General features: G+C 43.5%; 1 protein-coding gene across 5 annotated transcripts in view; it reads right to left on the reverse strand.

The window, feature by feature from the left end:
- Positions 1-14267, reverse strand: part of KIF6 (kinesin family member 6) — a 421087-nt gene that overhangs the window by 273001 nt on the left and 133819 nt on the right. For all 5 annotated transcript variants that reach the window (XR_016442273.1, XM_090046733.1, XM_090046752.1 and 2 more), the window contains one exon: positions 13385-13591. Coding sequence is in view for 4 of the 5 variants with exons in the window: in XM_090046733.1 (XP_089902859.1) it covers positions 13385-13591 (207 nt within the window). In the remaining variant the exon portion in view is untranslated. The remainder of the gene's footprint in view (positions 1-13384; positions 13592-14267) is intronic.

Here is a 14267-nt window from a genome sequence, read left to right on the forward strand (position 1 = left end):
AGCTAGGTCATCCAGGATGAATGCTTTGAGCAGTCAAAAGGGAAAACTAACAAAAACCAACTCCTTAAGTAATCTGGTAAAAGTTTATCCAGTCTCAGAGTAGCTAATAAAACTGAATGCAGTGTTTGTAATTTTCCAGCAATTATGTTACTAGTTAACAGAAACTGCATCTTCTTGGCTTTTCCATTCTTTTCATTCCCTTGGGTACCTTTCTTTAAGATGAAACAAAGGCAATATTGAACTTCAGCAATTAGAAATATAAAAAGAGCTCTTAATATCATCTGGCAAAGTGTCAAACAACAGATTTTTCCCCCTTAAAAGACTAATGAATCACTAAAAGAGGAGCAGAATAAAGGGAATCATTAAAGTGAAGTTTGATAATTTTTTGAATGTTCCTTCTACTTATTTATGTTTAATAAATGACTAAACTGTTTACATTATAGCTGTTTTGCAATAATGTAACTTTATACAAATTCTAACCCACAATTAACTGTTCTGTTGACTGTAATACCTTAGCCTAGCAACTTTATCTTTTCCATAACAGTGCTCTCTTTTGATTAAGCACTGAGGAGTTGTGGTGGTCAATTATTGTTACTGTGGTTGCACCTACAAATCTTATTCATGTAAAAGCCTATTTCCTAGGCACTATACAAACACATGAGAGAAGTCAGTCCTTGTCTCAAAGAACCCATAGTCTATAGCAGATAGGGAAATAAACTAAGAGAATAAGAGATTAGAGAGAGAGGGTACATTATAATGGGATGTTTCAGATTAATTGTATAAAGTAAACAAGACAATTCACAGTGGTGATTGCAATGGCTCATCTCCCATAGAAAAGGTGAGACTAAAAAGAGATTTTAAGGAGAAGGAGGTGGCTTTATAAATTCTGTCTAATTTCTCCCCCCCCCCCCGCCAAAAGTGTGTTTATATGGAAGGAGTGAAAGTGTTAGTAGAAATGGACAAACAAGCAATCAAGGATGGCAAGGATAGTGGAGCAAAACTGGGAGATCCATGTTGTGATAAGATAAGGAAGGATCGCTAGATTGGAATTAAGTTGTGAGGTATTATGAAGTAAAGAGAAATATATGTTTGATGCAGGGGAAAAAGGAGAGTTAATAGAAGGACTGAGCACAGGACTTGGAGCTAGAAAACTCCTGAATCTTTACCCTGACTTAAGAGTTCCTAGTTCTTGGTCATGTGTTCACTCTCTTCACTGGTATTCCCCTCCTTTGCATCAAAACAAAAATTAATCTTCCCACTTATGAAATACTTCACATATATGAAATTAGAAATCAAGGTGTGAAATTTCCATAGGCTTTTAGGCATCTCTATACCAAAAAGCACAGATATAAAAAAAAGTATCTGCTTTCAAAGTATAATGATACACATACTATTGTGAGCCTAGTGTACCCTCTTACGTGGCACACTGGGCGTTCAAACTTCTTGTTCAGAATAACTAGATATCTAATCACACTTATGTGAATCAAATTAATGAAACACAGAAATTCAATGCTTTTCAAACTGTAGATCATAACTGCATGCAGGAGAGGATGAAGATACTTAGGGAAACTGCATAAAATTTGAAAGTTTGATTATAAAAAAGGCAAAGAAATCTCACTCCCTTGATTTCTGTACACAACACCTTAAAAGTTCAATTTGATCTCTGTCAATATTTTGAAACACATGTAAACACACATATACTATGTTACATAGATTTATCACTTAAGAACATAAGAACTGGCATTTACTGGGTCAGACCATAGATCTATATTGCCAAGTATCCTGTGTGTCACAGTGGCAGGGAGTGGACATGGTATGGCATTTAAAGCCTAGGAAGTTCTGATACAGAGGCTGTGGCCCTAACTCCCATGTTCAATAGCTGCTGCTGAAGCTTTTCTTTAAGAATTTGTCCAATTCCTTTCTCAATATGGTTAAACTGTCAGTTTCCACAATACCTCATGGCAATGAATTCCACGCTTGAATTACATACTGTGTGAAAAAGTTCTTTCTTTCACTAGCTTTAAACTTACTCATTTAATTTTATGATCCCTAGTTCTTGTAGTCCCTTTAGTCTCTCCTCATAAGAAAGCCCTCCATACCACTAACCATTCTTGTGATTCTTCTCTGTACTTTCTCTAGTTCTTCTACATCCTTTTTGAGATGTGGGGACCAGAACTGGGCAGAGTGTTCCAGAACTCAATGCACCATGGGTTTAAATGGGGCATGATGCTACTTTCTGTCTTGTTAACAATTCCTAATATTCTGGTTAATAACTCCTAATATTCTGTTTGCCTTTTTGATGGCTGCTGAGCACTGAGATTATGTTTTTATTGAACTGGTGACAATGACTTCCAGTTCCTTTCCTGTATGGTAACAGCTAATGTAGAGCGCATCATAATGTAGATATAGTTTAAGTTATTCTTGCCCATGTGCATCACTTTACACTTATCTACATTGAACTTCATCTGCTACCTAGTTGCCCATTCACTCAATAGTGCAAGATCTTTCCATAGTTCCTCACAGTCTGCTTTGGTCTTTACTGCTTTGTATGATTTAGTGTCATTGCAGGGGGAAACCTCAATGGACATGTTGGGGAAAGTAAAGATGGCTACAAGAGGATCCATGGGGGACATGGATTCAGAAGGGGAAAGGATAATAGACTTTGAGGTATCTTACGATCTCGCTATTTCAAATACATTCTTCCAGAATCAAGAAGAACAACTAATAACGTACAAGGAGTGGAGATAGACAAACTCAAGTGGATTATTTGCTAGTGAGGAAATGGGACTAGAAAGAGGTGAAAGACTGCAAGGTGACCCCAGGAGAGAAAGTTATATTGCAACATAGAATGGTAGTCATGGATATGAGGGTGAAAGGAGTGAGGGATACTATATATCAAGGAATGCAGAAAATTAAGCAGTGGAGGTTACAACAGGACAATAAAACAAGGGAGGATCTCACACCAAGAGTGTTGGAAGATTGAAGAAATAGAAGACCCTGAAAGTTGGTAGCAAGAGGCAGTGGATAATATCAGCTAAGTGGGAAAAGAAAACTGCAGACTTATCTGGAACGATGCCCATTTGGAAGAAAACATGGTGGTGAATGAGAAGGTCCAGGAAGTGGCAAGGGAGAAGAAGGAGAAATGTAAACAATGGAAGATACATGGGACCCTCTGGATTTTGAAGCATACAAAGTGGAGAGGAAGAGGGCGAAGAGGACTGTTGCTAAGACCAAAAACTATGCAATGGACAATTTCTACCAAAAGCTAGAAACAAAAGAGGAACAGGAGGAAGTGTAAAGGATTCTAAAAGAAAACAAGAGTTTGACAAGCTATGTGATGCATGTGAAAATGACTGAAGATGAATCTGAGAGTTTGTTAAAAAATACAGAAGAGATTAAGGGCAGGCAGAAGAACTATTTTGAAGATCTGATGAACAGATAACCCAAGAAGTTTGCGAGCAAGTGCCACAGAAAATCAAGGCATAATAACTAACTTCAACAGACTGGAGGTGAAAAGAACATTGAACAAATGAAGAATAGGAAAGCAACAGAACCTGATGATAAAGCAGTGGAAGTTTGGAAAGTCTTGGGGGAAAGACTCAACATATGGTGGAAGCTGTTTAAAACAACATTTACAACAAAGAAAATGCCCAATGAATGGAGAGGGAGTGTGGTGGTGCCAAAATTCAAGCATAAAGGTTATGCTGTCCAGGATTGTGGCATCTACCAGGGAGTTAAACTGAAGTCTTACACTTTGAAAGCATGGGAAAGATCAGTGGAGAAATCACCAAGGACCAAGGAGGTCACTGGAGAAGGCCAGCATGAATTCATGACAGGGTAAAGCACTATGGATTTGTTTTTTGCAATAAAACAGATGATGGAGAAATACAGGGAAGGCTATAAAGATACCCATTTCATTTTTATTGACCTAGAGAAAGCCTTTGGCTCACCAAAAGCATCCGGAGATGTCTCCTTGCTAAAAAGGAGGCATATACCCAATGGAAAGAAGGGGTCATCACCAGGGATGACTATTCTGCAGTCACTTGGGGATGTAGGGGGGCAGTTAGGAAGGCCAAGGCAGAGATGGAATTAGGACTAGCTTCTCATATTAAGGACAATAAGAAGTCCTTTTTTAAATACATAGGGGGCAAAAAGAAGGTCCTGGGTAACGTGGGGCCCTTGCAGGACACCATGGGAAATTTGGTCATCACACCAGACGACAAAGCTAACATGTTTAATGATTTCTTTGCCTCTGTCTTCCTAAGTAGGGAGCAGAACAGCCACCTCCCTGCTGGGCCCCCCTCGGGCCCCGGGGGAGGCACACCTGGGTCAAGAGTTAGCGAGGAACTAATTAGGGAGCTTCTGGAGGGGCTGGACATATTCCAGTCAGCCGGCCCGGACAATCTCCACCCTAGAGTCCTAAAGGAATTGGCTGAGGTCATTGCAGGACCCCTGGCACGGCTTTATGAGCACTCGTGGTGCTCTGGTGTGGTCCCAGAGGACTGGAAGAGGGCCAACGTGGTTCCCATCTTCAAAAAGGGGAGGAAGGAGGACCCAGGAAACTATAGGCCAGTCAGTCTTACCTCGATCCTAGGCAAGCTGTTTGAGAAAATTATGCTGGCACACATCCATGAGAGGCCAGCAGGGGAATGCATGCTTAGGGGTAACCAACACGGGTTCATCAGCGGCAGATCCTGTCAGACCAACCTGGTGGCCTTCTACGATCAGATTACCAGATCATTAGATGCAGGGGTAGCAGTGGACATAGTCTTCCTGGACTTCCGGAAGGCTTTTGACACTGTCTCTCACCCTGTTCTCATTAAGAAACTGGTAGGCTGTGGTGTAGACACCCACACAGCCAAATGGGTCGCCAACTGGCTGGAGGGCCGCACCCAGAGGGTGGTAGTGGATGGGTCCTTCTCAACTTGGAAGGTCGTGGGCAGTGGGGTCCCCCAGGGCTCGGTCCTCGGGCCCACACTGTTCAACATCTTCATCAGCGATTTGGATGAAGGGGTAAAAAGCACCCTGTTCAAATTTGCTGATGACACTAAGATGTGGGGGGTTGTGGGCAAACTAGAAGGCAGCATCAGGCTACAATCAGACCTAGACAGGTTACAAGGGTGGGAGGATGTGAATAGGATGGGATTCAACACAGACAAGTGCAAGGTGATGCACCTCGGGAGGAACAGCCAGCACCATACCTACAGGTTGGAGAACTCCCCTCTTGTCAGCACAGAGGCGGAAAAGGATCTTGGAGTCATAATGGATTCCAGGATGAACATGGGCCAGCAGTGTGGGGAGGCAGTCGGAAAGGCCAACCGTACCTTGTCATGCATCTACAGATGCATCTCGAGCAGGTCCAAGGAAGTGATCCTCCCCCTCTATGCGGCAGTGGTCAGGCTGCAGTTGGAGTACTGCGTCCAGTTCTGGGCGCTGCACTTCAAGAGGGATGTGGACAGCATGGAGAGGGTCCAGAGGAGGGCCACTCACATGATCAGGGGACAGCAGGGCAGGCCCTATGAGGAGAGGCTACGGGACCTGAACCTGTTCAGCCTGCACAAGAGAAGGCTGAGGGGGGATCTAGTGGCCTGTTATAAACTAGTCAGGGGGGATCAGCAGGCATTGGGGGAGACACTATTCCCCCGAGCACTACCAGGAGTGACCAGGAATAACGGTCACAAGCTGGCAGAGGGCAGGTTTAGGCTAGATATCAGGAGGCACTACTTCACAGTGAGGGCGGCTAGGGTCTGGAACCAACTGCCAAGAGAAGTGGTGCTAGCTCCTACCCTTGGGGTTTTTAAGAGGAGGTTGGATGAACATCTTGCTGGGGTCGTTTGACCCCAGTATTATTTCCTGCCATGGCAGGGGGGCGGACTAGATGATCTGCTCAGGTCGCTTCCACCCCTAGAAACTATGAAACTATGGTCATGTACTGAGGGGGAAAATATGGGAGTGCCTAAGAGTTAAAGACATGCCAGAGAAATATGTCAGAACCATCAAGTACATGTATTGGAAATGTACAATGAAAGTGAGGAGCAGTTCAGGAAAGCGAGTTTTGAGGCAAAGGTGGGCATACATCAAGAGTCAGTTTTGAGCCTGTTCCTGTTTGTGGTCACAATGGATGTGTTTACTGAACAAAAAAGAAAAAGATTGCCCTGGAATATGATGTTTGTGGATGACATGGTCATTTGTGTTGAGAGTCTACAGGAAGTGCAAGCAGCTTTGGCCCGATGGAGAGAAGGAATAGGAATGAAGATTAGTCAGTCCAAGACAGAATATATGCACTGTGACTTCTCTGAGGTACCTGATGTTGGAAATGTGATGTTGGAAATGTGATAATCGATGAAAAACATGTTAAAAAAGTTGATGTATTTAAGCATCTAGGGTCAACCATTCAGTGGTATGCAAAGTTAGATGAAGAGTTGAACCATCAAATAACAGCAGGGTGGACAACCTGGAAATTGGAGACGGGAATGTTATGGGATTGGAGAGTATCAGTGAAGCCGAAGGGGAAAGTCTACCAAATGTGTACATCCAGTGCTATTGTAAGAAGCGGAGACATGATCCCTGAAGAAAACTCAAGAAAAGAGACTGAGCATGACAAAGATGAGAATGTTCTGATGTATGTGTGAAATGACAAATATAAAGTGAGGAATACTTACATCAGAGGATTGCTGAAGGTAATGGAGGCATCTAAGAAAGTACAAAAGAGAAGACTGGCATGGTATGGACATGTTCAAAGGAGTCCAGAAGAATATGTGGGAAAAGAACTTACCAGAATGGCACTACCAGGGAGAAGGGGAAGAGGAAAACCAAAGATGAGATGGAGAGAGATAGTGGAAAGGGACATGAGAAAGGAGTTGGAAGAAGATACATATGACCAGAACCAGTGGAGAGCCAGGATCCACAACAGCAACCCCATTTAGACCAAAAAAGAGAGGAAAGAAGAAGGATAATTTAGTGTTGTGTCATCCACAAATTTGGCTACCTCAGTACTCACCCCACTTTCCAGACCATTTATAAATATGTTAAACACCATATTCCTACACAGATCCCTGGGGACCCTGCTTTTTATTACAGCTGTGTGAAGCTTCAGTAACTGATTCGATTCAGCAGAGATTCGGCCCAATTCTGCAGACGAATCTCCGGATCCAAACTGAATCAGAATCCTCTGATTCAATTCAGAGAGATTCGGAAAGATTCGATGATTCGGACATAGACACAGCTTTAAATGTTTTTTCTACATACCTCAAAGTACCAGGAAGTTCATGAACACTGAAATGTTGGGGCAGATGGAGCATTCCACAGGAGCACGGGGGGGTCCCCAGCGTGCTCGGTAGTGGACCCGAAAGTGTATCAGAAGCACTTCCAGTCCACTTCCAGGTCTGCTGGGGAGCACACCGGGGACCTCTCCCCCGCCCCCCAGCACAGCGTCTGGTGCCTCCTGGGTCTGGAAGGGCACCCAGGATCCCCTCATGGCCAATCACCTGGTACCTCAAAGTATGTTGAAAAAACATTTAATAGTTTCATAGTTTCTAGGGTTGGAAGCGACCTGAGCAGATCATCTAGTCCGACCCCCTGCCATGGCAGGAAAGAATACTGGGGTCAAACGAGCCCAGCAAGGTGTTCATCTAACCTCCTCTTAAAGACCCCCAGGGTAGGAGCCAGCACCACTTCTCTTGGAAGTTGGTTCCAGACCCTAGCCGCCCTGACCGTGAAGTAGCACCTCCTGATATCTAACCTAACCCTAAATTTTAAAGCTGTGTCTATGGCTGAATCAGCTGAATTGAAGTGGGACAGTGATCCAAATCAACTAATCGAATCACTGTACCCAATTCGGGCCAAATCTGAATCAAATATGGCCCATTTCGCACACCCCTACTGTTTATTGTTTCCATCTGGAAAACTCACCGCTTATACAGTTTTCCCTCATTTTATGCTGTACATGCATTCCTGGAAAATGGCGTATAACTCGAGTTCGCATAAAGGGAACCCACTTTACCATGTAACAAATAGGGATATGTTCTAAGCCTTTGACTGTATTGACCTCCAGACCCGTTTCTACCACTTTTACAAGACAATTTTATTAGTCACCAACAGCAGACAGTACACACAAGCACAGAGTGGTGGTGAATGTTTAGTTGGTATGAAGAGAGGGTGATGAAGGCTTCATTGATGGCCCAGGGAGAGAGGTAGGACATAAGTCAGCAGGACGCTTAGAAGCCATAATGGGGATGGCAACTACAGACACGTCTCACAGACAATGAGGGAGGAGCACAGATCCACACACGAGACTATATTTTGGTGTGTGACACTCTCGCAATGCACTGCATAAAGCAGCTGACTGCAGGCTTCTGCCACACCTATGGCATAAGAGTGAATTTACCTCGCATATAATGAATTTTTGGTATAAAAAGGGTCATCACATAAGAGTGAACTCACACGTCCAGAACCCGCATAAAGCAAGGGAAACCTGTACTCACTCTGTTTTCTTTCCTTAAGCCAATTTCTAATCTGTGAGTGGACATTCACTGTAATCCCACGGCCACCTTACTTCACTAAGAGCCTTCGATGGAGAACCTTGTCAAAGCCTTTTTGGAAATCCATATATACTATGTCAACTAGATCACCCTGATCCATCTGCTTATTGACACCCTTAAAAAACTCTAGCTTGGTGAGACAGGGTGTAGCTAGTATGGGGTTCCAGGAAAGGTTGTTCTTCCTCAAGGAGGCTATCCTTTGAGCACAGCAGGACACAATTCCTCTGTGCAGGAAGGTGGGAAAAGGGTCCAAGAAACCTTCATGTCTGAGCGCAGATATCCAGGCTGGCCTGAAGGCAAAGAAAAAAGCATACTGGTGGTGGAAGCAGGGGGCAGGGACAAAGGAGGAGTACACCTCCCTGACCCGAGATTGTAGGGATTTGGTGAGGAAGGCTAAAGCAGCACTGGAACTTAGATTAGCTTCTGCGATTAAGGATAACAAAAAGTCTTTTTTCAAATATATAGGTAGCAAGAAGAAGTCTCAGGCTGACACTGGACCCCTACGAGGCAGGGCAGGGCAGTTGGTGATAGACGCGCAAGAGAAGGCAGAACTCTTCAACAAGTTCTTTGCCTCCATGTTCCTGTCTGCTAACAATGGGGTGCTCTCGGGTGACAGCGTAGAGGCCCAGGAAGGATGCGAGTCCCCCAGCTGTTAGTTCAGACCTAGTTAAAGATTTCCTGGAGGGCTTAGATGTGTCCAAGTCAGCGGGCCCGGATGACCTTCATCCGCGGGTGCTGAGGGAATTGGCTGGTGTCACTGCGGAGCCATTGGCACGGCTGTTCGAGGACTCCTGGTGCTCGGGCCAAGTTCCTGAGGACTAGAAAAGGGCCAATGTGTTCCCTATTTTCAAGAAGGGGAGGAAGAAAGAGCCTGGCAACTACAGGCCAGTCAATCTCACTTCTATCCTGGGAAAGGTCTTTGAAAAAATTATCAAGGGCCACATTTGTGAGAGCCCTGCAGGGGAAGTGATGTTGAGGGGTAACCAACATGGGTTCCTGCAAGGTCGATCCTGCCTAACTAACCTGGTTTCTTTCTATGACCAGGTAACAAAGAGCTTAGAAGGGAAGGAGAAAGTTGATCTTGCCTTCTTGGACTTCCAGAAGGCCTTTGACACAGCGTCCCACCCAATTCTGGTGGGCAAGCTGAGGGACTGTGGCATTGACAAATGCACAGTTACATGGGTGGCAAACTGGCTCCAGGGGCAGACCCAGAGGGTGGTGGTGGGCAGGTCGATGTCGACTCATTGATTCTATGATCTATGATTCTATGATTTTCTTTTGACAAAATCATGGTGATTCCTCCCCAGCAAGTCGTGTTCATCCATGTGCTGAACAATTCTTTATTTATTATTGTTTCTACCAGTTTTCCAGGAACTGAAGTTAGATTAATTGGTCTGTAGTTTCCTGGGTCTCCTCTAGAGCCCTTTTTTAAATACTGGATTCACATTCACGACCCTTCACATTGGCAACTATTCCTCTGATAGTGAGGATGTCTTTAGCGATAGGTTATAATTAAGAGTTTGATAATTTCTCATTTGAGCTCCTTCCAGACTCTATGATGAATGCCATTAGGTTCTGGCGATTTCCTACTGTTTCATGCATCAATTTTCTCTACAACCTCATCAACTAAAATCTCAATTTGGGTCAGCTCCACAGACTTGTACCTAGACAGAAGTGGATTTGGTAACAACTTCCACAATGAAAACCGAATGCATTTAGTTTCTCAAGAATAGCCACTTCATTCTTCAGGGCTCCTTTTAGGCCCCAGCAGGTCTTTAGCTTCTAATGTACCATATTTCCTCAAATACAGACTGAGGTTTCTCCCCCACAATCAGCATAAGGAAAAAACCCCTCGTATTATATTCACATACTTCATTAAATTCATTCTTGATCATTAGACCGCTGTCAAAAGCAGCATATGCTCAGTAATGGAAACCAACTATGAAGCTCATTAAATGTAACCAACCCTGAATGTAACTATAAAACACATGGCCCATATTGAGTAAACATGCCAATGGGAGCCATTTTCCCCCAAAATGTTATTAACAACACACTTATCACCCTCTACTTACAAAGCTACACATATTGAGCTACCCATAAGGCTTCATAACACAGAAACAACTACATATCACACACATACATCTACTATATTAAACCCTTAAGCAACATACATCAACTTCCCACAAAAAACAAACACTTACCGAAACCTTTTTCTTCATACAGAACCCCATACCCTATTACCTTTCCCTTTGGCATCCATCGGGATCCCTAGCACACTGATTTCTCTCTCTCTCTCTCATCTGAAGGCCCAAATTCTCCAAGTCCCTCCAGTTCCCCACTCCCATTATGGAGCTTTTTGTTCAATTTAATTTTCCCCCTGTAGCTTGTCTATACTCTGATGTATGCTTTAACACCCTTTCCATCAAAAGTCTACCTCTAACTACTACATTTATATCATCCATGTATAGGAAGCATTTACCCCCTCCCCCTCAAATATCTTTACTCCACTTATGACCTTGTCTTTTCTTATTTTTGTGCTAATGGTTCTATACCACATACAAACAGTAGTGGTAGCAGGAAGCACCCTTGTCTCATCCCTGTATAGATTTTAAAAGTCCAGCTTAGGTGCCCGTTAATTTGGACTTGATTCTCTATACAATAACTTTTTCCAATGTATATATTTCTCTGGGAATCCCATTTTTCCTAGCACCTCAAATATGTAATCATGATCCACTCTATTATATGAAGTTTTTTTCTTCATCCTCAAAGCCAGAGTCTTTGCCATTAACTTATAGTCCATATTAAGAAGTATAATTGGCTTCCAGTTTTTCAGAAGTTCCTTCTCTGCTTTCTTCTCACCAGGCTGGCAGACTGACCCCTGGAACCGCTTGCCAGCCAGCGCTGCTCCAACTCAGCTCAATGTGCTACGGTCCCAGGCATACATTCAAATGGAATGTCCAGAATAAAAAAATCCAGAGCAATAAGTTCTGGAATTTATTCATGCACAGTAAGAGCATGTGTAGATGCACCCAGTGCGCGCATCTACATGAGACACTAAGTAGCTGTAGCAACAAGCATACTGTGTAGCTCGTCACTACAGTGATGTAGTGTCAGTAGGCACAAACCATGACACCAATGCTACTGTGCAGTGGCTCACTGTTACAGCACAGTAGGGTTGGAAACGACCTGTACACCACGAGGACTGCATAGTAATGGCAGTTACTGCACAGTCATTTAGTACTTACTAAAGTGCTGTGGGGGTGGGGGGGCTGGCCAGGGCACAAGGGTAACATTTGCTAAAGCAACTTGTGAAAGCAAGACCAAATGACTATGAAGTGACCAGACTGGGGGCATATGTGGACACACCCAATAGGTACAAAAGTGCTACTTAAAAATGTGTTTGCAGAATACAGTACCTGTGCTAAAACTTGGAGGAGTTTCAGAAAATGTAAAATGCATCAATTCTGAATGAACTATATTTATTTTAAGGTCTGTGTTTTCATATGTGTCCTTTACTTCCATGGTATCAGAGGGAGCATAGTCTGGCAGTAAGGAAGAGGGGAATGGACTACAGGGGGAAGATGTGTGGGGGGACTACCTGGTCCCCCCCCCAGATTTTTTTTCCCCTTGCTGTAGCAAGGCAAACCTCCAATAATTAAGCTTTATACCTGAAAAATTATAACAAAATTATTTTCCACTTATAGAATCTAATTATTGGAAGTTATTTTATAGTCGAGTAAATATGGTACTTTTGCAAATTTTTATTGTAACCTTTTATGTCTCTAGCAAGTTTTTCCTCAAATTCTGTCTTAGCTTGTCTTATTATGGTTTTATATTTAATTTGCCAGTTTGTTCTCTTTTTTTATATTCCTCATTAGGACTTGATTTCCACTCTTTGAAAGAAGACTTTTTCTATTTATTACCACTGTATTTCTTCCATTAAACCATGATGGCTTTTTTTGATCTGCTTTTTATATTTTTGATTTGTGGTATGCATTTGCTCTGTGCCCCTTGTTACCACTGCTATCACTGATACACACTGGGCATATCTGCTTGTGCACACTTACTGTGTACTGCGCAATAACTGAAAATTTCTGCACAGTGCAGGCATGCGTCTACATGTGTGCACTCATACTGTGTAGTAACGATGGCGACTTACACCAATTTGGGGATAAATTTGCTACCTACACGATGCAGGTAACAAATTTACACCCGAGCACCTACTACACAGTAACACACGTGTAGATGCATTACTGTGCAGTAACACTGTGTGTATGGAGTGATTTGGGATTAACTTCCAGTTTGGTCCCCACACAGTGTAACTGTGCTGTAACACCTGCACGGGTAAACACTGGCTTAAAAACTGCTTACTGCACAGTAACTTACATGCAATTAATGCAACTGAATATACTCAGGCTCAATTTGAGCTGAAGTAAATTAATCCCAACATCATCTACATGTGCGTTTAAGGACAGTATTTTACTGCACTGTCAGATACCACTTGTATCTGACAGGACTATCTGTCAGAACAGTAAATTAGTGTACTGTGCCTTAATTTATTCACATGTGTAGACGGTGATGCTTTACTGTGCAGCAAATTATTCTGCTGCACAGGAAAGTGTCTTGTGTAGATGCACCCATTTACTTTCTCTTTTAATATGTGAGGAACTTGCAGAAATATTTTCCTTTCAATAAGGAGTCACCAATGTTGAAAAGTTAAGAAACAGTACAATATATGTGGTCCTGAAATTATAAGAGCTAGGGAACAGAGATTTCAGAAGTAATGCAAATGGCTAAACAAAAACCCAAGTAAAAAACAAAATCTGACACAATGTTAAATTTACCTGTTCCAAGTAATGTAATGACAGGTTGATATATTTGGCTTCTGTCAGTAGCTGGCCTCCAACTCCAGTCTTCGCAACACGCTCTGAACCAGCCAAGTCAACTAAATGTAGCTTGGAGCGTCGGACAGTTGCAGATCCTGGCTCTTTGCTGGAGATGTGAATGGTGAAAATGCAGTGGGAACGAGTTGAGGCTTGATTCATTGGAGTCTGTGAAGAAAAGTATTACAAAAACAACTGTTACTAAATTTTGACTCAAAGAAGAATAAAAATAGGTACACTTTAACACCAGGACTGACAAATTTAGATTTGTCAAGAAAAGGGCTGCTCAGCCCCAGCCTCTCGGTCAGATCTGGCCCCTATGCCATGTCATCTGACCCACAGGGCACTCTAGGGGTCTGTGGAGAGCCCCATGGATCACAGCCCTGCATACTAGGTTGGGTGCACAGGCAGTGCAGGGCCCCACCTTGGCACACAGGGGCAATGCAGGGCCCCTGGACCCTAAGCACAGTAAATGGAAGTGGGAAGGGACAGTGCACAGCCCCTGGAGCTCAGGCCCTATACATGGAACCAGGCAGAACTAGCATGGGGCCCCAGAGCTCTATCTCTGCACGTGGAACTGGGTAAAGGCAGCAGAGAGCCCCCACAGCACAAAACCCACATGCAGGACCAGGCAAGGCCAGTGTAATGCCCCTGTGTCCCAGGTGCAGGCAGTAGCAGAGCCCTGAGGCCTGATCCCAGTGTGCCAGGTCCGCTCTAGCTTCAGGCCCCTAATCTGGCCTATCAGGCCAAAATGTTGAGCATCACTGGTCTAGGATGATTATAAACTGCTACAGTGATTCAATTGGAAAGAAAGGGCCAAGCTGTAAACTCTAGACTCCCATAC

The sequence above is a fragment of the Crocodylus siamensis genome, chromosome 1 (assembly GCF_052110815.1).
Source record: "Crocodylus siamensis isolate JL-2025a chromosome 1, ASM5211081v1, whole genome shotgun sequence".
Taxonomy (NCBI): Eukaryota; Metazoa; Chordata; order Crocodylia; family Crocodylidae; genus Crocodylus; species Crocodylus siamensis.